Here is a 23,644-nt window from a genome sequence, read left to right on the forward strand (position 1 = left end):
CCCGCGGCCGCGCCTGTAGGGGCTGGACCCAAGTGCCGGTGCCTGGGTCAGACCTTGAGGAGACCTCGAGTCACCCCCCGCCCCCCCCCCCCCCCACCGCAGCCTGGTAGGGTCAGGGCCCAGCAGGAGGCTGAGGGGAGCCAGGGTGGTAGGGAGAATAACCAAGCACGGGCCTAGGGGTGGGGGAAAAGGGGGAAGAAGCCAAGGCCAAAGTCTCCAGGGCCCCATAGTCCTCAGGCCAGCTCTGAGCCTAGCTGGGGACACTGGAATGGGCCTCCTGCCCTCAGAATGTCCCTGGCTGTGTGGGGAAGGAGATACTGGGGGAGAGAAGGGGGCTTTTGCTCAGCTTTGCCCTAACTCCTTCCTGCCCTCACAACTGGAGCCTGGAGGTTTCGAAGTTCCACTAGCCTGCCTAGACCTTGCCCCAGCAGCCCCCAACCTGGGGCCAAGGCAGGGCACGGCAGAAGCCTAGCCTGGAGCGGGGCTGGAGGGTGGATGGACAGACACGCACCCTGTCAGCCTCGTCTTCTGAGGAGGCCCAGTGGTTCTGGGGTCTCCGCTGCAGTCAGGGACTTCGGTGGGGACTGGGGCTAGTTCAGATTGACGCTAACACTCCCTGGGACTCCCTAGGCCTGGCTGTCCCCTACAGGGGACCCAGCACTGCCCTCAGCCGGGACATGCCCCACGTAGCTGCCTCAGGGTTGCAGAAGGACATCACTAACCACCTGCTGACCGTCCAGCCACCACAGGCGGCCTCCCGCCTCCGACAGCCTCTCGCAGGCTTCCCTCCGCGGCCGCAGAGCAGGCTACCACACCGCCCAGCACACTGGACCCTCGGAGCCGACCGTGTGGCACAATACAGCTCCAGCACAGGGTGCTTGCCCATGACCTTCAGAAGCTCCTCAGCCTCCTTGAGGCCAACCTTTGCCACCTCCCCCCATAACCAAGTGCCGGTGGCCAGAGCCCAGGCATGAGGCAGGTTCCTCCATTCCAGGCCCCAGACGACGGTCATCAGGCACAAACTCTGGGGTATAGAGCACCCACTCAGATCCTAGACCTCAGAGCCTCCCCAACCCCAGTCACAATGGCACCTCAGGGCTAGGGAGGGGGCCAGGGCCTCTGGGCACAGGGCCCAGCGTGGGTGGGGTAGGGGGGAGACAGGGAGGCAGGCTTCCTGGGTCTCCATGTGAGGACAAACAGCAGGCTTTGAGGCCTTGGAAAATCCCGCCTGGGATTCCAGGCCCTGCCGGCGTCACTGCCTTTTGACTATTGTCCCCGTCGGAAACGGGCCCAGCCCCCGGCTAGCCGGGACAGAGCAGCCATTGTGAGGCCCCACCAGGCTCAATGCCCCCTTGTTCGCCCTCCCAGCTCCTAGCAAGACTTGGAGGCCAGTTCTTCCAGTTGCTCAGTGGAAAAAAAAGGGCCTGACTCCAGGCTCCAGCCCTTGGGCGGGGCAGGGTGGGGCAGGGCGGGGCTGGAGAAATCAGCCTCCCACCCTGTACCCCAATCACCAGAGTACTGGAAAGGAGCCACCATCCATGATGGAGTGTCTTTCATTTACAGGGCCCTGGGCAGGGAGACCTAGTGGTTAGGTATTTAGACACACCCCGCTCTGCCACTTAGAAGCCAAGTGACCTTGGGGAAGTCATTTCCTTTCTCCTCTTTTGTAAAAGCAATAGCTATGATTTATTGAGTGTTTGTTTCACACCAGGCACTGTTGAAACACTTTGTATACATGCATTCATGTAATCATTGTAGTAACTTTATGAAATAGATACAATTATTTCCCCATTCATAGATGAAGTCGCTAAGGCACAGAAAAATATCTTAGCCAAAATTCTACCGCTAGAAAGAGCTGGAGCCAAGATTTAAAGCCAGGCAGTCCGGTTCCAAGGCCTTGCTCTTTGCTACTCTGCTGTGCTCCCGGCCCATGAGGTGGGGATAACCACACTTTCCTCATGGGGTGGTAGTCAGGGTTAGAAACAACAAATGTCATATGAAAAGAACTTAGTGGGTGATGGAACCTTGTATGTGGTAGCTATTATCATCACTATGGGGCTTAGATATCTACACAGACCAAGACTCTCCATTGCCCACCCCATACCCAACCCCTGCCTCTAACTTAAGCCCCTAAGTGGCCCTTTTGCCTTCCCAAAGGGCCTGTCTTGTGCTCCACATCTATCTGTGCTGAAGTCGGGGGTACGGAAGAGAGTGACCCAAAGGGAGAGGACTCAGTCCAGTCCCACAGCTTTCCCAGCAAGCTCTGCTCCTAACCAGAGTACCACCCCTGGACCCACCTCCCCAGTGAGTGGATGGGGAAACCGAGGCTCAGGGAGGAAGAGAAGCGTCTCAGAGAGCAGCATGGAGTTGGAGGCAGGGCTGAGAATAGAAGCAGATCTCCTAACTGCCGCCTGCCCTGCACCTTGCCAAGTGTGTGCTTTGACAAAAGCTCATTCAGGGGCTCGGGCGGGGGGTGCCAGGGACACATGCTGGAAGTGGTGGTCATCATGTGCAGGGCCCAGGGTTTTCCACCCCAACCACATGTGGACCCTGCAGAAGGCCTGGGGCTGGACTGTCTTCCTAGAACCTGAGCAAGGGCATGTGGTTGATAGCTCCTCAGGGAATCTGCAGGCTGTGGCTGGAGCACAGGGAAAGGCCCTTGATTCTGTCCTTGGGAGCAAAGCCCTATTTTGTATGACTTCCATCCAGTCAGGGGCCACCAAGTTGGAGGCTCAGAGTCCTGGGCCAAGGGTTGTGAGGAACAGGTGGGAGGGGCGGTGCTTTCGGGTCTCCTACCAGGTCCTTGAGAAGGTTTCAATGCAGCTACACAGACACTGAGCTCAGTGAAGGGGGCTGGACCCTGCATGGCTGGCAGCTACCTGGGGCCTCAGGTTGGGGTTGATCTAGATTCCTGTTTCTCAAAAAATTGGCACTGAGACCACAGGCATCACAAGCACTCTGAGTGCTTGGTGAAAGCGCAGATTCCTAGGCCCTCCCCCTCAGCAAATCGAAGTTTCTGACATAGATCCTAGGAATCTGCATTTTAAGGCAGTTAAGCAACTGATGAGCTTGGGAGTTGGAGGACCTACGTAGGGTCACCTGACTACAGATAGGAACCCCGAACGATCTTCTTCCCAAGAGAACAAGGGCCACCAGCAACCTGGATCTTATTGCTGGGGTGCTAGGCAGGTAGGGAGAAATGTGGAAAATGCAGGTGGAAAGAAAACTTGTACTAACAGCTAACACCATCCTGGGCTGCCCTGCACCCAGCCCCAGGCTCAGCACCCCCCACCGACGTTCCCGGACTCCCAGTGGCAACATGAGGCAGGCTCTGCCCCTTACCCTTACAGATGTGGAAAGCCCAATCAGAGACCATGGCCCCAAGGAGGAACCGTGACAGCCGAGTGGCGCTCTCATCCTTCAGCCCGCAGGCCTCTACCACAGACCCCATCCACCAGGTGTGGGCTTATCAGAGGCTTTCCACACATTGGAAACAAGTCTGAGTGCTTTGTGTAACAACCCCAAAAGGCAGGTGTCAGGATTATCTACCTCTTAGAGAAGAGTAAACTGAGGCCTGTGAGCTCAGGTTGGTAACATCCATGATTCATCCAGAGCCGCTTCTGTCTCTTCAGTAATCATGGGGAGGGGGGGGGAGGTGCGTGTGGTGTCAGAGACAGACAGGCTCCCGGTTTCAGCTACAGGCCTATTTTTTATTCAATATATTAAATATATTAATCAGAAAAGTCACATACTATAAATCCAGGAAAATACACAAATATAAATGTCAGAATCTGTCATTTGTCTCCTTCCTAGAGTAAGGTTATGTACATGTGGAAAGAGGGCGGGAAGAGAGAGCAGGTGCAAGGAGGCGGGAAAGGCTTGCCTGGGCTGGTGGGGGCCGCCCCTCCCTCCCAACCCCCACTCCCATCCCGGCCTCTTCCTTCCTGTATTTACAGCAGCATCTGGCTTATTTACAGCACAGCGGTGTGTGTTAAAAACGGTTTATCTTACAAAAACATGAAGGCCAGGGCCGGGCTGGGGGGGTAAGACAAATAGTAGGGGTCACCCCCGTGAATGCATCCCCTCCCCCGGGGCGGGTGATGCTCCCTGCCAACCACCCAGCCCAAGTGGGGCGGCCGGCGGGTCTGCAGCTCAAGCCCAGGCCGGGGAGGGGGTGCTCCGAGGGTCCGTGGGCCATGGGCTAAAGGCACGTGGGGTGGCGAATGAGCGTGCGCACACAGCGTACGCGTGTTCCCGGGCTGGGGTCAGAAGGGCAGCGTGTCCATGAAGATCTTGTCAACGATGGGTGGAGGGGGCACCAAGTCCTCCAGCTTGAGGTAGAAGATGCGTTGCAGGCCCTGGGTGCACAGGGTCCGCAGCTCGGGCAGCTTGCCCAGCAGGCGGGACAGGCGGCTGGCTGGCTGGGGCTCGCCCGCCACGGCCGAGACGTGCTCCTTCAGGCAGCTGGCGATGCGATTTTGCAGTTCCTCCACCCGCCGAGGCTCCTGCAGCCCGTGCCGGTCTGGGGGGCGCGGGGGGGAGAGGCGGGGTCAGCCACCTGTCTAAGGACCAGGGGGCCCCCCCAGACTGCACCTCACACCACTTGCTCCCTGCCCGAGAACTGCCCCCCGACTGGCCATCCCTCCCCCGGCACTCTGCAGAAGTCCACACAGGAGCCCGGTTTCGAGCCCCCACTCGAAGTCCAGTGGCCATGGCAGTCATCCTCATTATCCTCATCTTCCAAGTGAGAAACTGAGGCCCAGAGAGGTTAAATGAGTTGCCCGAGGTCACAAAAAAGAACTCACTCCCTAACCAGATTTTCTGCCTAGGCCCCAGGTTTTCTCCCAGCCAGTTCCGAGAAAACCCAGGAGCAGAGCAGTGTGTTTTAGAGATTCCAAAACCCACCGCTCCCTCAGCCCAAAGTGCCTCGGATTTTGTCCTATATGGCTAAGTCCCCTGTGAAATTCCAGTGAAAAGGGGAATGGGGGCAGATTCTGGTGCATTAAAAAATTTAAAAAAAAAGAGAGAGAGAGATCTGAAAACCTCTGCATTTAATACCAAAAAATCCACCCTGAATAATTAATTATACCTCCATAAAGTACACAACAGGTCCAGTTAACCTGCCGTCAGAGGTCAGGGCAGCAGATACCCTTGGGGATGCTGAGGACTGTAAGGGCACAGGAGGCAGGGCCCTGTGTCCTGATCTAGGTGCTGGCTACAGGAGAGTGCTGAGTTTGTGAAAATTTATCATTCGTGCACTTTCCTGCATGCGACATAATTCAGGAAGATTTTTCAAAACAAACCAAAACCCCGGGCCACACGCAACACCCACACGGTGTGCATCTTGGATAGTATGGGATAATTCAGACTGCCTGGGGCTTTGCAGTCAGATGCAGCGGGGCCTGAACCCCGGCTCTGCTGCCTACCAGCTGTTGTCACTCTGAGCACATGCTTGCCCCTCTCTGCCTCGGGCGCCCTCACTTACACAATGTGGGGGGCCCAGGGCCAGGCCCTCAAGCCCTCCCCAGCTCCCCAAGGGCTACTCACCTGTGATGAGAACGAGCGCAGAGAGGCAGGCGAAGGCAGGGACGTCGACCACCAAGCCGTGCAGGGACCGAGAGAAGGCCAGAATGCTGTCGATCCAGTCGCCAAAGCCGTGGGCACACTGCAGCCGATGCAGCACCAGGCCGGAGCAGAAGATGAGCTTCCCCTCGGCCGGCTTTGACCTGGTTGGTGCGGAGGGATGCAGAGGTCGGTCACGGCAGGGGCGAGGGGTGGAGGGGGGGAGATTCTCGAGGACAGGGCACAGGGGAGGAGCCAAGCAGAAAGCGGCAACTCACTGGTAGGCCAGGCGGAGGATGAAGAGCTCCAGGAAGGCCGACTCCAGCAGCAGGTCCTGGTCGCCTGGGGACAGCTCAGCAAAGCCAGGGATCTTCTCAGCCCACTTGCGGATCACCTCCAGGGAACCCGAAAGCAGGTCGTAGAACTGCTGCACGTCCCCGGCATCTTCCTTCCCAAAGTGGGGCAGCACCAGCTCCTGGAACTGAGGGTGGGCCGGGGAGCAGGGGGGTCAGAACCCCGCGAAGGGCCCCACACCAGGGCTGCCATAGGAGGCCACGTCATGCACTCGGAGGATCGCCAGATCCCCGGGGGGGAGAGAGGGCCTGAGATTCTGCCCATGCACTTGCTTGCCAATTCTCAAATATTAAGCCAGGACCGAGGCTGCTGGGAGGAGCACATTTTTCCAACTGGCCGCCCACCTGAGAGGGTACATTTTTCCAGCCGGCCGGCCCCGAAGGGGGCTCCTCTTTTTCCAATGTGTTGCACTAGGGAGGGGCCTTGTCCAAGGTGCACAAAGGCACTGAGTATGGGGTGGGTGGGGCCTCACCTTGGAGTAGTCCAGTTTGGCTGTGCTGGGCCCAGAGTCCAGGTGTGCCCTGACCAGGGCAGTGAGGAGATTGGCAGGAGAGGCATCCGGGGGCTGCTTGGGCTTTGAAGGGAGCCGACCCCGCCGCCCCTTCAGGCTGTCTGTCCGGACAACTGCAGAAAAATGGGCAGGGGGCTAAGGAAGGGAGGAAGGGGTCCAGGGAAGGGACTCTCAGCCCACACTGTGTGCATCAATGCTGGGAAGTACCTCGGAGTCTAAGGACCTAGAGCCCCGGAGACCCTACAGAGAGCACCCCCCCCCCCCCACCGATGAGCCAGGCAGGTGGACCGGAGGGGGAGTGGACATAAGGTCCGCTCATGCCAGCCACTGCGGCCCAGCAGGACCGAGGTCTGCCGCCCCCCACTCAGGCCCGCCTCTGTCCGGCCCGCCCATTGTAGCCACCCACCTTCCTTCACCATGCCGACGGCCAGGCACTTCTGGAAGCGGCAGAACTGGCAGCGATTTCGCCGTCTCTTGTCCACAGGGCAGTCCTTGTTAGCCAGGCAGATGTACTTGGCGTTTTTCTGCACTGTACGCTGGATGGGGGGGCCACACGGAACAGGCTGTCAGAGTCGGGCGGGGGGGGGGGCCAGGGGAGGGGACCGTCCAGATCCTGCTGCCATCACAGACAAAAGCACTCTCTGTTCACAGCTATTTTTCTAACATTTGGGTGGCAGGGGAGGGAGAGATGGCGGGGGGTGGGGGGGGAGAAGAAAATCTTGGGGACATTGGGGGAGGTTTCTGCCTAAAGAGGGAGATCCCCCCCCAGGACACAAGATTAGGGGCCAGGGGTTCGGGGCTCCCTGGCAGCGAAGATACCTGCACCTCTCAATGTGTCTTCCCTGGGACAGACGAGAGAGGGCAGAGGAGGGGTGGGGGGTGGGGACGGGAAGCTGAGCAGGCACCCAGAGCTGGGACAAACATACAGCCTGTTCCCCAGCCCGCCCCCAGCCCTCAAGCATCAAGCCCTCTTCCCAGATCCTTTTATCTCACGCCAGGAACATGAGTGCCTGGGGCCCCCTTCCCACCAGGACCTTGAGTTGGGGAGGACGGGCAGAGGAAAACCAGAGGCTGGCCATTAGCATGTGCCCTCCCGGGGGCACCCCTGTAGCCCGCACCCTCGCCCGTATCTCACCACCCCTCTGCGGGCGGCCCTCTGCCATCTGTGAGTCCCCAGGAGGGTGGCCCCCCTGCAGATGCAACCCCTCCCTGAAGGGCAGGACTAGTTGGGAAGAGAACCCCAGGGGGGCCACCACGGAGACGCTGCTGGGAAAAGAGACCAGTCCTGCCCACTTCCCATAAAAAGCCACACTCAGGGCAGCCCAGTACCTTGAAGAAGCCCTTACAGCCCTCGCAGGTGCGGACCCCGTAATGCTGGCACGAAGCGTTGTCCCCACACACAGCACAGCGGCCCTCGCTTCCACCCGGAGCCCCACTGCGGGCCTTGGCCGATGGCACGGGCGCATCCAGCATCCCTGGGCCATCAAGTTGTGGAGAAGTGGGCGCCAGGCCTGGGAAAGCCGTTGATACGGAATAACTTTCTCTCTCCCCCAGCTGGCAGGCGGCCTGTGAAGGGAACAGCTTCAGGGGGCTTGGGGCAAGGCTGGGGCTGGGGCCAGTAGGGGGGCTGAAGGAAAAGAAGGCCGGAGGATGGGCATGCCCGGAAGCCTTCGGCAGTTGCTCTGTCCATGCCCGCAGGCCTTCGTACGTCTGGCTGGGTGAGAAGGGGCCGAAGGAGCCATCCCAGGGAGAGAGCTGGGGTGGCTGGAAGCTGGGCGTGGATGGGGACGGCGCTGAGCAGGGGCTGCCATAGTAGTCGGAGCCACTGGAGGAGAGGGTCTCATCCAGGGGGGCGCTCAGGGGGCCAGGGTAGCAGCCATACACCTGGAAGTCCTCAAACTTGAAGGAAGCAGAGGCAGGGGAGGTGGCCGAGGAGGAGGATGTGGAGGAGGCCGAAGAGGAGGCCGAGGAGCACGGCTGCGCTGTTCCTGGCAGCTGGTAGAGGAAGGTGTCAAACTCCCCTGTGTAGCCATCCATGAAGGTGCTGAAGCTGGGCAGGGCAGTGGGGGCCGTGGGGGCTGCCTCGGGGCTAGCCAGGTCCATGGTGGGCTTGCTGAGCTCAGGGGTCAGGGGGTCGCTTGCCAGGTGGTCTCGGGGTCCTGGGCTCGGTGCTGGTGTCCCATATTGGGCTTGGATACAGGGCATCTCTGAAGAGGGAGGAGACCAAGATTGGGGGAGTAAGAGTCAGTGAGAGAAGCCTGCAGCCTTGACCTCTAAGTCTAGGTCCCTGAGTAGCCAGGCGGCAGGAATCCCAGCCAGACACAGGACACTGAGGCGTTAGCACCATGGCCCACTAAAGAGCCCAGAAACCCCGGTCCCCAGCCGGAGTACCATCTCAATCCCCATGTCACAAAGCCCCTGGGCAGTGGCCCAGCAAGAGTGGGCTCAGTTGGAAGGCCAGCCACACCCCAGTCAGCCTGGGAACCCTAGGGAAGGCATCCAGCCAGCATTTCTCTGCTGAAACAGGGGGAAGCTGTGTTCCTCCAGCCCCCTGCCCTCCCGCACCCAATAAGGCGTGGGTGGGGGCTGGGAGAAGGGTGGGTGGGAGAGGCAGCCAGGCAAAGCCTTACTTAGCCCACTCTCTGGGTGCAGATATGCTTTTTCTCCAACCTGGCCCTCTGGGAATATTCCCAGGCATGGCCCAGCCCTTGCAAAACCCCCTCTCCTCCTCCCCCCACAGTGCCTGGGATGGACATCCTGAAAATGGAAGAGAAGCCGAGAGTGAAGGCCCAGCTGCCCAAGCAAGAGGCCTAAGCGGCCAGAAGCCTGTCCCTCATCCCTGCCCCCACCCTACACACTGAACAAAGGCTGCAGCTCCCACGCGCACCCCAGTCCTGCCATCTGGGGATGGGCACCCACTCGGCGCTGCCTGGGATGCTCCCAAAAGCAAAAAGGAAGGGAGCCGGGGCCTCCTCAGCAGTCCCCAGCTCCCCAGAGGATCAAGTAACTGGTCTCCAGACCTTTAAAGGCCGTATGCTGGAGGGAGGCTGAATAGGGGCCAGAAGGAGGACAGAACGGCCCCCCTGGACTTCCAGGAGAATGGACAGTCCCTAAGAAGAATTTCTCTGCTACCCCCAAAGCACTGCCCCTTATTATTTGTATAAGAGAACTCTCTGAGTCCAGCAGACTTAAGGAGCCTGTTGGTGAGCAGATGGAAGACATCCTGTCCTTGCCTGGGTCCCTCCACTGAGGAGTATCTGTGCCCTGAAGAATCCAGGAGCTCGGGCAAGGAGGGCTGGTTATACCCTCAATCATGGCAAGCCTGAAGGAGCAGAGACAGCACCATTTGAGGGGGGATCCTTAAGTCTGCAGACTGGTCAAAAACTAACATAGAAGAGGCTCTGGGCCAGTTCCCCATCCCACATCCATGCCTGGGGTCGGCACAGCTCTGGCCCTCCCAGTCAGGGGGGGGAGGCTGGGTAAGGAAGCAAGCTGGAACAGAGAGCGCCATAACCCAGGGAGCAGAGAGAGGGGGCAAAGGCTGGTACCACCTCCTGGCCAAGAGCCCAGGGAGTCCTCTGGTTCTAGCCTTCCTCCCACCTCCATGGACACTGGACAGGGCAGCTCCACCCCTGGCCTGACACTCCCACAACCAACCCAGGCCACGGAGCCCCTCGAAGCGCTGGCACCACCCACCCGGGATAGAGTGCACCTGCAAGAGGTAAGAGTCGCCACGTCTCCCTGCACGAAGACAGCCTAGGCAGGGATGGGTTTGGGGTGGAGGAGAGGTGGCAGCCACCTGGAATAAGGCTGGGTGTTCCAGCTTTATTCAAATCCTGTTTCTCCACTTGGACGTCCCACATCCGGATCAACCCCCACCAGCCTATCCGCCCCCCCCCCCACCTCCGCGCAGGTACACCAGATACGGACCTACACTAACGTCAAGGGGGGTGGGGGAGAAGCAGTCCCAGAGGGAGGAGGAAGAGGCGGGGTTGAAGGAGGGAGCAGGGAGAATCCGGCTTCAGGCAGGTCCTGGCAACAAGGTGGTTTGCACCTGTTATGCTGAACAAGCTTCAGGCTGCACCCCACCTGTATGAGCCAACAGGGACTGGGGGGAGGGGGGCACAGATGTGATCAGCACGTGGGGCTGGGACAGTGTGAGGGAGTATCCTTCAGGTAGTACACCAGAGACTCCAACATTAGCAACTCCCACCCAGGCTCTCCAAAGACCAAGATTTCTACATCTCATTTCTTTCTCTCTCTTTCTCTCTCTCTCTCACACACATACACAGGATCCAAGCTACAGCTAAAACAATCTTCCCTGTGCTTCCAGAGACCCCGCACCTAAGAAGACTCGTTTAGTGAAACACAAGCAGTACCCCTCCACAGTTCAGCCACCAATGCTGTCCCTTTCCTTCAGCAATCCAGAAGTCTCTTGATACAGTTCAGGCAGCAACTTTGGGGATCCCTGCAACCTAAACCACAGCCTCTAAAGTGTTAAGAAAACAACTAAGGGAATGGGGGAGGAGGCGGACATGCCGGGAGGAAGAAGACCCTTTTGGAAATCCAATCCTGGCAGGAGTCCGATGGATCCTAGCAGTTAAAGTTCTGTGTTATCTTTTCCCCCGCTGTACTGAGACCCCATCAGCACCTCAGTCCGGGGCGCCCTGTGCCAACCGGATACCCTTGGAAAGTCAACTACAGCCAGCCTCCTACTGAACAAGTCCCCGCTCCTGGTGCCAACTCTAACCCCCTGCGGCTTCCACCTTGCACAGACACCCCCCCACCCCACCCCCGCGCCCAGTAGATTCAAGTCCGATCAAGCTCCTCATCCCGCTCCAACAGCTCTCCTCTGACGCCAGGGCTGCACCCTACACCCGCTCTCCTGCACGCTGACCCTACACATCCTTTCTGCCCGCGCGTACGCCCATCGCCTTCATGCAACGCTCCTAGAAACCAGAGAGCGCTGCTGAAATGCACGCCCCCCCCCCCGGGGGGGCACCTACCTGGCCGGCTCCTGCTCCCCCTGCCCGGGACCGGCACCCCGAGTCGCAGTCTGGTCCCGCGTGCGCTCCCCCGGTCCTGCACACACTCCCCCAAGTTCCGCAGCCTCTGCTACTGGGGCTCCCTGGCCCAGCCCGACCCTCCTCTTAAGCGCTCCGTGACGCACGGGGAGGGGCGGGGGCGCCACTGACGCACGCGGCCCGGCGAGCTTTGGCCATACAAGGGCGCGGGGGGCGGCGCGGTTCCGGCGGGAGGCGGCCAGGGGGAGGCGCGGGACGGGGAGCCCGAGGGGGCGGGGCGAGAGGGGGCCTGGAATGTCTGCGCGCGTGACGCACGCGGGGTTCCATTGACGCAGGGAGCGCGGATTGTTTGATCTATAAATAGTTCCCTCGCGCCCGCCGCGCCGGCTAAAAATAGCAGCTCCCGGACTCCCGAGGCCCCCCCCCCGCCGGACCCAGGACCCGGCCCGGGGGCCCCCGGGTCCGAAACAACCGGCCTGGAGGGCCAGAGTCCGAGAAGGGGGCGCTCCAGAGCCGCGGCCGCGGGGCTTCCCCGGACTCGGATCTCTGCAGCCTCCGGCTGCTCTGGGGAGCCACGACCGCGCCCGCTCCCTCCGGCTCCCTCCGCGCCCGGCTCCGCCTTTGCACTCTCCCAGCCCTTCCTGGAGCCCTGGGGGGTCGCCCTCTGCCGCTGCTGGGCTGCCGCTCGGGCCGGGGCGGGCAACTCTGGGACACACCCCGGACAGCCTGCACCCCCACCTCAGCCCAAGGCGCAGCCACTGCACTTGACCCGTCTTCCCCAGCAGGGTCACTGGCTGAGAGACTGGCCCAGGAACGTCAGAGCCCCCCACGACCACCCCCGTCGTTTCCGCCCCCTACTCTCCCAATGCAAAGTACCTTCCCAAGGCAGGGGTTTGCCAGGCCCAAGATGGGCCAATGGGCTCCGCTCCACACGCTGAACTTGATTTCTTCCCAGTCCCTTACAGGGTGGGTGCACTATAGTTGGGAAATTACCGAATTTCAGAACCGGGTGGAGCCTGAGAAATATTGTCAAATTTGTGCCGACTCTTCCCCATTTTATAAATAAACAAGCTCAGAGAAATAATGGCACTTGCTCAAGGTCACACAGCGAGGTGGTGGCCCACTGGGGTGGAAGCCGGGACCTCTGACTGCATCTGTAGGGGATTTTCTCACGCCCTCCCCTGTCCATGACTCCTACCTCACTTCCAGCACCTGTGGAGAGAGCAGCTCTGACCTGTGCCATGGAGCAAGAAGGGGCGGCCAGGGCTGTATCAGGGCACAGACCACGCTGCAGCCCACCTAGAACCTTCCCTGATCTGGCTGTCACCCCTCCACCCCCATTCTACCCCAAACCTGGGGAGCCCGCACTTGTTAGGTAAGAGAGAGGGGAAGTGATGCTAATGTTTACAAGGAGAAGAGACCGTCCCACTCAGCCCCCTTCTCCCCAGTAAGTCAACTTGAAGAGTTTCTGCTTCCACTGCGCCTGCAGTGGTGGCCCCACTCTCACCTAATCTGGTCACCCGACAGCACTTCCCCCTACCCGAGGCACTTCCTGTTCCTCACTTCCACTCCCACCTCCCATCTCAGGTCTCCCACACCCTTGTCTCCAGCCCTCACTTCTGCCCACTCAAAGGTCCTGCCAGCATCTCAAACTTCATCCGTTGCAGAGAGCTTGTCATCGCTGTACTCCCTGCCCCATCTCTGCCCCGATGCCCCACAAGCAACTTCTCATTTTTTTTTTTTCTTGAAATTCTATTTTGGAACATCTCTTGGATCCCCGTTCCTACTGCCAACCACAGCCCACGCCTTACTGGTGCATGAAGACAGCAGACCAGCTGAGTGAGGCCAGTGACCTCCACTTCTCCTTGCCCACACCCAATAAGGAAACTGCCCCTCAACCAGCTTGTCTCCTCTTTCCAAATCCCCCTGCTGCCACCAGTGGAGTAGTCTTCATGCAACCCCAATCTCATTCGGTGATCTGGCCAGAACCTGCCATAACGCCCCCACTTCAGCATACAATCTCAACGTGGACCGGTCTTTGGAGAGTTCTGGTTTTTCCCAAACCATCTTCCAAACACCCTTCAAGGCCACCTGGCTGAAGGTGAAGCGTGGGCAGAATAATACAATGGGACCTGTCCAAGATCCCCACTCCACTTCACACCGAAGTTTTGTTTTGCTTTGTGTTGGGCTTTTGCATAGATTCTGCTTGAAAAAGAGAAGAAAGAAAGGAAAGAAAAGAAAGAGAGAAATAAAGAAACAAAGAAAGGAAGCAAGAAAGAAAGAAAAGAAAGAAAGAAGAAAAAAAAACACCCAAAAGGCTTTAAAACTGCTAACAGGGAGCACTTGGGTGGCTCAGTCGGTTAAGCGTCTGACTCTTGATTTCAGCTCAGGTCGTGATCTCAGGGTCATGAGACGGAGCCCCGTGGTAGGCTCCAAACTCGGTGGGGATCTGCTTCTCTTTCTCCCCCTCTCCTCTGCCCCTCCCCCTGCTCGTGCTTCCTCTCTCTCTCTCAAATAAATAAATCAATCTTTTTTTTTAAAGATTTTATTTATTTATTTAAGAGAGAGAGAATGAGAGACAGAGAGCATGAGAGGGAGGAGGGTCAAAGGGAGAAGCAGACCCCCCGCCGAGCAGGGAGCCCGATGCGGGACTCGATCCCGGGACTCCAGGATCATGACCTGAGCCGAAGGCAGTCGCTTAACCAACTGAGCCACCCAGGTGCCCCTAAATAAATAAATCTTTTAAAAAAGTAGGTATTTAAAGAAAAAATAATAAAAAAGATAAAACTGCTAATATCATTCACATCCTCCCATTTTGCAGATTAGGACCCAAGGGTTCCCAGAGGAGCTGCACCTTGCTCAGAAGTACACAGCAAGTTTGGGCTGGTGAAGCTGGCCCCAGCCACATCATGAGTTGGCTTCCCACCTAGCCCGTCACCCCACTCTGGAATGCCTCCCTCCACCCCAGTAGGGCTTTCCTCAAAAAAAAAAAAAAAAAAATTAATGTTAGAAAAATATGATTAGCCAAGTCAATGCTCCCTCCATCCTGCATCAGCCTAACAGGTGTATTAGCTGCAGCTTGATCCATCTGTGCTCAAGCCCAGTCTTACCAGTTCTTTGAGAGCTGAGCCAGCCTTGAGCCCTAGTGCCCCTGTCCTCCCCACCACTTTCCATTTGTAAAAAGCAACAAAGACCTTCCCTACCTTCCCACAGGCCAGCCCACCCAGGAGCCCCAGGGAACTAAGTGTGGCGAGGAGCTGCCCAAGGCCCTGGCCTGCATCTCCAAATCTCAGCATTAGCCTCCAGGTGTGAGCCTACAGCCCCGGCCCCACCTCGCCAGGATACTGCAGCTTTGGAGGCTGCCTTCTCACTGCCCCAAAGGCAGAGGGAGGGGAAGGCAACCACAGCGGCCACCTGGCCATGTTTGTGGAGGCAGGGATGCTGCAGGGTCTGTAGACACTGCGCTCTGAAAATAAACAAGGAGAAAAAGGCAGAGTCCCTCTGTGGGAGCACAGCCAGGGCCACCCATTCAGGCACCCATGTGGAGCACCTACCTTAAGGCAGAGGGGAGAGAGGCATGAGGGTCTTTGGGACCCAGGGTCTCATCCCTGCTGGCCAGAGGCCCTCCAAGGTGTCCTGGGGCTCTGAGAAGAGTGGAATCTGGCTAAGGTGGAACTCTGGGGAAAGGCACAATTAATGCAGACCGTGGGAGGCCTGGAGCGTAAGCTGGTCCCAGGCTCCCAAGGGATCTCCAAGTCCAGCCCTCAAGAGCAAGGTCAAAGTGAACAGCCCCTTGTGGGGGGAGGTGTGGGGTGGGAGGGGACAGGTAATGATGAAGGAGGTAATAGTGGGAGAGAGAGCCAAAACTAGAGGCAAGGACCAGAAGGTAAGGCAGGACCATGATAACACAAGAAGCGCAGGGTGAGATGTCGCGCTGGAGATGAGACGACAGTCCACACCAGGCTCCCACAGCACAGCCTGGCCCAGTGCACCAACCTGCCCTCATTACCCCCAGCTCCCCGCTGCTCCCATAAAAGGACCTTGGATGAAACTTCCCACCATTCAGTGGGCAGAGTGACCCCTCTTCCTCCCTTCTGCTCTAATCCTGCCCATCCTCCAAGACTTCAAGCCATACCCTTCCCCCAGCCTTCTCATAGGTGAGGGGAGTTATGGGGAACACCAATCAAGGATCAGACCTCAGTCCACAGCACTTCGCATGGATTCTTCCACTAAACTCTCCCCTCAACCTTCCAGGTTTAGAACTGTGACCCATAAACGAGGAGATGGAGGCTCAGGGGCAGGACTCAAATGCAGGTCCCCTAACTCTCAGGTCTGTGCTGGACCCACGGCCCCCACTGTGGGCTGCAGACTGGGGCTTCTTAGTGCACCACGGAACCAGGTGTGCGTAAGTGCACACGCGCGCACACACGCGCACACACACACACAGAGCCTGTAAACTGAAAACAGCAGTGCCTATGAGGGGGTCTTTGGTGGGACTGGAAGCATTCCAGTTTCCAACCTGGACAACGATCAGCAGCCAGGTGTGTTCACCCTGGAAAAATCAGCACACTCTACTCTTAAGATTTCACACCTAGATTTGTGCACTTTTCTGTATGTATATTTTCAAAAACAAAAGTTTATTTAAAAAATAGCCACGCCTAAACGGGCGAGACTTACTTATTCACATGGACGCAGATGCTGCTGGAATTCATCGAGTACAGATTCATTCAAGTGTGTGTTGCTGAAATCGGAGAACAGTGCCTGTTTCCCATTATGTATTTGTTCTATCGACACACGCAGGGCACAGCTACGGTTAGGAGAGGCTGCCATATCTCCCATTAGAAAGGGGCCTTCACACAGGATGCTTTCTGAAGCACTCACTAGGCCTTTGCCCCTCCAAGTCAGACCTTATGGGCCCGGGGACTTATGCGCTGACTCATCCCTCCTCCAGCTATGTGTGAACATGAGGGCAAAGTCCTGTCTCCCCAGCCTCAGCAGGGGGGGGCCTTCATGCATCTTCAATAGTAACTAGCCCAGGGCAGGCCCCAAATGGGCAGTCAATGTCCACCATCGTTCATTTGGGTAAATGGGGGATGGAGGAAGTGGAAATGCACAGCCCCTTTCCCACACTTGCCCCCCCCCCGGGCGGCGCCACCCTCCACACCCCCTAACAGAGGGCAGGAACTTGCCCTACTTTCACCAAGACCATCCCCACCCACAGGCCTCCACGCCCTTCCCGCGTGGTGGGCAGAAGGAGTGAGCTTTGCCTCCTCCTGCTGAGAAGTGGCCACAGGAGCTTCCCCTCCTCGGCCCCAGGACCTATCGCCAGCCCTGACCTGGCCACTTCCTCTTCCTGCCTTGGCAGTGGGTAGGGGGATTTGTGCTGTGGGCAAGGAAGCAGTACCTACTACCCAGGGGGCTTCCCATGGACAGCTCTGGCAATTGGGGATGCAGGGTCGGGCCCAGGCCTCTGACTCTGATCTCCTGGCCCTTGCCCAGGCCCTGCCACGACCACACATGCTGTTACCTCCTTGACAACAGACTCCCAAGGACGTGGGCAGGTAAGCCACTGCCCCCTGCCTCTCACCCCAACCCCAGTAGGGACAAAAGATGGAGGAGCTCCCAGAGCCATCTCTGACCAGGAGCCAGCAAGCCTGGTGTGTGCCCTGGGGCCAGTCCCTTGCCCTCTCCCAGACCGTTCCTCATCTCCCCAGTGCAGACAACATCACACTCCCAGGGCTGTGAGAATTCAACTGGTTAGGGAAGAGGGAGGCTTACCAGTGAAATGGAACCCTGCCTGGGAAGCTGAACTCTAGGGACCTGCAGCAGGATCCTGGGGCAGGGAGGGCAGGCTGGGAAAGGAGATACCAGGGTCTTCAGCTAGACTGGGGAGCCAGCACCCCCTTCTTCAAGAACTGGAGAACAGTAACCCCATCCCCACCTCTTCCCCCTCCATGGCTGAGTGGAAGGAAATGAGAGTGTGCCCAGAGATGTGGCTCCACGCAGCACTGGGAAAATTCCAGACTCTGTATGCAGCAAGTGCTCAATTAATACTCTGGAGAAAGCTTGTGAGTTAAGGAGGCCAGGCCTCTCTCCACAGAGGCTGTCTTTAGTCCAGGGATTTCTCGACCTTCACCTCCCTCTCAGGCTAGGAGGCATTCACAGACAGCACAAAAGAATAAGATCAGACTTCGGGAAGAAGAGCCAGACGGCGCTGAAAAAACGCAGACAAGATCATGGAGTGCCTTTGGGAAAGGTCGGTCTATGCCTTGTTTGCACCCTCCTCGAACCTCCTTCCATGCCCCCCAGTCTGCTCAGCTCCTGGCCAGCTCCTCTCCTCCACCCTTGGAGGGCCTCCCACCACCTTGCAGAACATCACCACCCACCAAATTCTCCTGCCCCTGCCCAAGGTCTCCACCCAGGCTCCTTGGGCAAAATTTCAAATTCCAAAATAAAAACCCTCTGATAACGAGCCCCAGCCGGAAAGACTGATGCATTTTCCTATTGTTAAAGTATTTTTAGTCACAGGCTCTGGATTCATTTAGAGACTCACGTTCAGAAAGGGGAAAAAATTTTTTTTTGAGAACTGAGAAGGAGAGCACAAGAGCCTCCCACGCAAGGGGCTGCCACTTATTCCATGCTGGGCTGCAGCTCCTGGCCCGGGGCCCGGGGAGCGTGTTTGTGGCAAGATGGTTGGCAGACTTGCCAGACCTCGCTCCAGCCCTGCTTCGCAGACACCACGACCAGCTGGGAAGCCAGGCAAGGAGAGCAGGGCAGGGGCTGAGGGCTAGCCAAGTCCCCGAGTCCCAACCAGCTGGGAGGCTCAGGGACCCTCCTCAGGGACCAATGCAGAGGTCCCCCGATGGCCACCCAGCTCACTCCAGCGTCCCTCCCCAGCCCGAGGCGACCAGTGCCTCATCCAGGCTGGGTCACAGAAGAGGAGGCCCCAGAGCGTGGTGGAAATCTCCAAGGAAGGAGAGAGATGGCAGCACCTGTCTCTTCCCACGTCTCCCAGCTCTTGATCACGGCATGCTCCCAAATGTGACTCCCACCACCACCCAACTCAGGTCAAGCTTTACTCTCACTCCTCGGGAAGGTCAGCCACCCGTTTCCTCCTCTGCCCCCCTCCTCTCAAGGCCAAAGAAACCACAACACAGATGGTCACAATGGAAAAAGATCCAAACAGCCCAGCCCCCATGCCTCAGTTTCCCCATCCCTAAGACTCACCAGCTGTCTCTTCACGATCTGCTTAGACTCTCAGAGATCCTGGACAACCGCACCAGGCGAGTATCCTGTGGTTGGTCAGGGGCTCTTCCGGGCAGCCTCAGGGAGCCCTGTGGAAAGAGACAGGACTGCCCTGTCAGCCCGGCCTGCCCGGCCAAGGCTGTGCACCAGCTGAGCGGACTTAGGACATGGAGCTCTCTCCAAGCCAGCATGCCCTCCTCTGTTTATATAGCCGAAACCAGAGCCGGCCTCTGGGGACAGAGGGAGCTGCCTCGGGGCCCTCTTGGCTGAGGCCTGACTTTGGCCCAGGTCAGCAAGAGCCCAAAATAGTCAGCTGACGGTAGCCCCGGCGTGAGCGTGACCCTGGGCTCGTGCCCGGGCCTGGCAGACAGGTGCCCACGTCACAAGACCAATAGCTCTAGCACTCACGGGGCCCCGGTTGGCAGCCCCTCGGGGTGGCCTTGGCAGTGGATATGGCATGAGAGTTCCACCCAGTCACCACCATCACCCAGACAACGAGCTGAACACACGGAATTCTGCCCACGGGGGCCGCTCTGTACCCAGAGGGGAAGGCTGGGCACTCAGGAGGCGGTCTGAGCTGACGGTAGAGGTGGGGGCCAGGTTGAGGGAAGCCATCTGGCCCGCTGCTGTCTTCACTCACGTGCCTCCCGAGTCCAGATCCCTGGCTGACCAGGGACACCTGCCTCTCCCACTTACGGTAATTCCCCTCCCTGCCCCCAGCCCAAGGTTTGTGGCATGGAGCCGGTTGCCAGCAGGTAGCCAGGTGCACACCCAGCCCAGCCCCTGGAACAGGAGGCCCTGCTTCCCAGGGCCTCCCCTCCTTCCACCCAGGTTCACACTGGCCACCCCGGCCTCCCCCATCGCAGCCACCTCCATGGGACTCCCTGTGCCCTGAACACCCACTCCCCATGAGGCAACAGTGTCTGGGGAGCCGGGGGAAATACAGAGCCAGCTCCTCCTTCATCTAGGGATCTCTCAAGGCCTGAAGGGGGCTGTGGTTCGGAGACAGCCCTCCGTTCCTGGAAAGGAAAAAGGCAATCACAGGCCCCTGGCCAGGGTGCCAGGTTGAACTCCAGCTCTCTCAGGTAAACATGGTAACCGGGACTGCGGTGCCCTTGGCCCCATCCTAGTGTCTGAGATCCCATGGGAAAGATCTGGTGGAAATTCCGTTCCTACACTCCACCCCTCACCCCCAGATCTTCTCCAGAAGCGTCCTCAGGCAAGGAAGGTGTGTCCTCCACCAGCCGACCAGGCCTCTGGGAGACCTTGATTCTAAGCTTAGCTCTACATGTCCTCACCATAGGATCTTGAAAAGTCACTTCTCCCCTCTATAACTCAGTTTCTTCATCCATAAAAGAAGGTGAACTAGATGGCCTAGAATCCCTCTGGCCACGGCCACAAGTCTGAGATTTTCCCCCTCAAGGATGTTGGGTGAATCGTGGAGGGTCTATCACACCCTTTGTCAGCAAGATCTTCCCCATACAGACCCACCATAGTAGGACGGGGGTGGTCATCGCCCTTTTAGGGGGCAGATGATCCCAGCCTTCCCTCATGCACTCCCTTGGTGCCCTCCCTAGAAACAAGCCAACTTCCCATTCCCTCTGCCGGCCCCGCTATACTCCCAGCCTTGCTTGAGCTATCCAGCCCCACCCCATCAGCACCAGACATATGCTGCCTTGGTAACAGCAGTCATTCACCCACACCCTTGCCCCTCTCCTCCCACACCAGCCTATGCGCCCCAGGCCCAGAGTCCCCCAGCCTATCCTGCTAAGAAAGCCAGGCGTCCCCTTTCCCCACCCCCACATTACCTCCATCACTGAAGAAATCAGATCTCCCCAAGTTGAGCAGCACCTCCCCTGCCACCTCTGCAGGGCTTCCCCCTCCGTCCCTGAAACCACATCTGCTTAGGGCAGCTCCACACCCACCTCTGCCCCCCAGTCCGACCTGCTTGAAGGCCCCAGAGGTGTACAGAGGTGTACAAAGGACAACAGTAGAGCACTTACCAGTCTGGATGAACCAACAGACCTCGGACAACAGTCAACCATCCCTTGGGCCCCCAGGGCCTGGCAGAAGGAGCTGGGACACCAGAGAGGGACCAGGGCTGGCTTCTGTCCATGGTGGAAGCCTACAGAGGGAGAATCAGTGTGAGTGCGGAGGAACCAGTCAGCAGGGACATTCCCTGGAGGCAGCACAGCCAGGAAACACAGGAGTAGGAACAGGGGCAGGACCCAGGCCATGAGAAGCAACAAGCCAGCCCAAGGACTTCCCTTGGCTGGGCAGCAGAACCTGGGGGCAACACAGAACCCCAGGCAAACAGCTCTTGGGGATGTGGGACGTGATCAGGAACTGCTGACAGTATCTGGGCCATCTCAGGGCCACAGAGACACATGCCAGCATCCAGCCCCTCAGTCTCCTGTCCCACTCCTGGGTTGTCGGCGCGGGGGGGGCAGGGGGCGGGGGGCTTCAGTCCAGCACTTGGCCCTGATGCGCACAAAAGGGCATTTTGTAGGCAGAGAAAAGGGAGCTACTGTGCGGACAGGGCAAAATACCCCTCTCTCCTTAGAAGGCTCCAACTTGGCCCCTAAAGCCTCAGAGGACCCCACAGGGCAGGGGCTCAATCGCCCCATCTTCAGGCAGCTCAGCCTTCTAACCAGAGCAATGGGGACTCCCAAGAAATACTCTGTGAAGGCAGTCCAGTCCCCAAACACGAAGACCCAGCTTGAAGCGAAGTAGTTAAGGGCACAGACGCTGGATCCAGATGCCTGTGTTCAAATCCTGGCTCTGTCACTTGTCATCTTGGGCAAGTTACAAAATCTCTCTGTGCCTCATGTTCCTCAACTGTGAAAATGACAATCTGTAATTGACATCTCTGAAATTAACAACCACAGAGATATGGTGGGGCTTAAAATGAGTTCATACGTGTAAAGGACATAGAACAGTGCCAGATACATATATGATAGCACTACCATTATCAGGAGAAATTAAATGAGGACACATCAGAGCCAGCCCCAGACCCTGGTTTTTATTTCAAGCCACTTCTGGGCACCTGGCCTCCACTTCCGTGAGCCAAATGTGAGCACCACCCTTCCAGCCTTGTTAAGCTCTCGTCCGACCTCTCACCAGTGCCAAAGCCTCCTTCAGCCAGGGTACTCCAGACCCCACATCTTGCCTTCCCTTCTTCCACCCTAATTCAGCCCTCTCCTCTCTCAACTGAGCCCCAGAGTGAGAGCAGGACCAGGTGCCCTACAGGCCAAGATGAGGTGTGGGAAAGAGAAGCAGATGTTCCCATGGTGGGAGGTAGAGGGAGTAAGGAGGAGGAGGAGGGCCCCAGAGGGTGGGTGATGGGCTTCCTTGCCCTCCTGACCTCTGCCCCAGGGTCCACGGGCTAATGGAAGCTACTCTGGACCATGGTACCTGGATTCTCCTCTCACACTGCTACCAGCACTCCCATGCTCCTGTGGGTGTAATGGAGAGCAGGGAGTAAAGGTGGCAGGAGAGAAAGGGAAGGGAGAAGTCTAGAATACCCAGAGGGCTTCCAGCCCCTCACAGAAGGCAAAATCAGGCTTCAGACCTGCCCTAGCCCATGGGCTACACCTGCTTCCCAGAATGACACTGTCATCTTCCCATACCCCAGAAACAGGTCCGCAGTAAGGCCCCGCGCTCCCCTCCACAACCTTCCCTTTTCTCCCTACCAGTCCACAACTGAGGAGGAAGGGCAGGAAGGGCCAACACCTCCCACCACAGTCAGGCCGGCCCTGAGCACCCAGGTCTTCCTGTCTCTGAGAGTAGGGGCCAGAGTCGGCGACCCAGGGCATGCCCAGAAAGTGCTTCATAACATCTTAGAACCCCTCTCCTGTCTCAGACCAAAGTTCCCTCCGCGAGCACTGACTGAGGGCCTACTGTGAGCCAGGCAGTGAGCCATGAACCACAGGAGATCTGAGAAGGAGCAAACCTACATCTCTGGGCCCCAGGAGGTTCTGATGGGGGAATGAATCAAGGTCAGTTACACTCAGCACTGTGCAGAGGGTGAACCCAGGGCCGAGGGGGCTTGGAGGAGAAAAGTGTGATGCCCCCTAAATGGCGTGGGAACCTCAGGCCAGACCTCAGGACCCCGTTCTCGCTCCCCCTCCCTTGCAGTACTCCAAGCACATGGGCTTATTTTCCCCCGTCAGACCACTGCTTTGGCTGTTTCTTCTACCGAGAAAGTCATTGCCCAGCATGTCTGTATGGTTAGCTTCTTCTCAGCAATCAGGTTTCCAGTCCCATTCCACCTCCTTGGAGAGGCTCCACACACACCCCCGCCACCACCACCTATTAACCTATTTTTATTAGCTCCACAGGACTAATGCTGTTCACTCATCTGTCTCAATCTCGGCTGTCTTTGGTCTCCCAAACAGAGCTCAGCACTAGTAGGTACTCGGGAAGTATCTGAGGAATGTGGGAGAAGTGGACTCACGCGTGCCTGCATCAGAACTGGGCTGAGCGGACCAGCCAGCTGCTTGGAAGGAGGTGGGGAGAATGCTGGAGCTAAGGAACTGGCCCTTCCACTGGAGGGCAGATCCAAAGTCTGAGGGTTCATCCCTATGCTGAGCTACAACCCTGACTCCAAGAGCCCCGGGCCTGGATCCCAGCTCTGCCTGGGCCCACCGGAAACCTCCTTCCCCTCCTTCCTATCAAGTATTTGTCTTCTCTTAACTACACTCCTCCTCACCACAGGACATGGCTGGCAGACCCTCTGCAGCCCCAATGCCTTCCTGGATGTAAGCTCTGCATTGGCCAAGTCCCCAACCAGAAATGGGCATAATAACAGCAGATGATATTTACTGAACACCATGTGCTAGATACATTACTAAGCACTTTACATGCACTTTCTCATTGCAGCCTCACAACACTATGAGGAAGAGGTTACTATAATGAACATTTTACCGATGGGGAAACTAAGGCACAG

At 58.0% G+C, this 23,644-nt stretch overlaps 1 protein-coding gene across 5 annotated transcripts in view; it reads right to left on the reverse strand.

Moving 5' to 3' along the window:
* LOC123843731 (autophagy-related protein 101) overlaps nucleotides 1–23,644 on the reverse strand; it is a 35,971-nt gene that overhangs the window by 10,856 nt on the left and 1,471 nt on the right. Inside the window, exons 2-9 of one of the 5 annotated variants that reach the window (XM_064591219.1) lie at nucleotides 20,700–20,821; nucleotides 18,679–18,785; nucleotides 17,393–17,665; nucleotides 7,757–8,634; nucleotides 6,834–6,963; nucleotides 6,389–6,540; nucleotides 5,841–6,043; nucleotides 5,548–5,726 (exon numbers count right to left, since the gene is read on the reverse strand). In XM_064591219.1, the coding sequence (XP_064447289.1) occupies nucleotides 5,548–5,726; nucleotides 5,841–6,043; nucleotides 6,389–6,540; nucleotides 6,834–6,963; nucleotides 7,757–8,632 (1,540 nt within the window). In that variant the 5' untranslated portion in view covers nucleotides 8,633–8,634; nucleotides 17,393–17,665; nucleotides 18,679–18,785; nucleotides 20,700–20,821. Of the gene's footprint in view, nucleotides 1–3,689; nucleotides 4,523–5,547; nucleotides 5,727–5,840; nucleotides 6,044–6,388; nucleotides 6,541–6,833; nucleotides 6,964–7,756; nucleotides 8,635–11,433; nucleotides 11,590–17,392; nucleotides 17,666–18,678; nucleotides 18,881–20,699; nucleotides 20,822–23,644 lie in introns of those variants that run through there. The other 4 variants (XM_064591217.1, XM_045873391.3, XM_064591218.1 and 1 more) reach the window with 4 other exon arrangements.

Source organism: Mirounga angustirostris, unplaced genomic scaffold (genome assembly GCF_029215605.1).
Source record: "Mirounga angustirostris isolate CCGP_5_RB_7025 unplaced genomic scaffold, mMirAng1.0.hap1 SCAF_5, whole genome shotgun sequence".
Lineage (NCBI taxonomy): Eukaryota > Metazoa > Chordata > Mammalia > Carnivora > Phocidae > Mirounga > Mirounga angustirostris.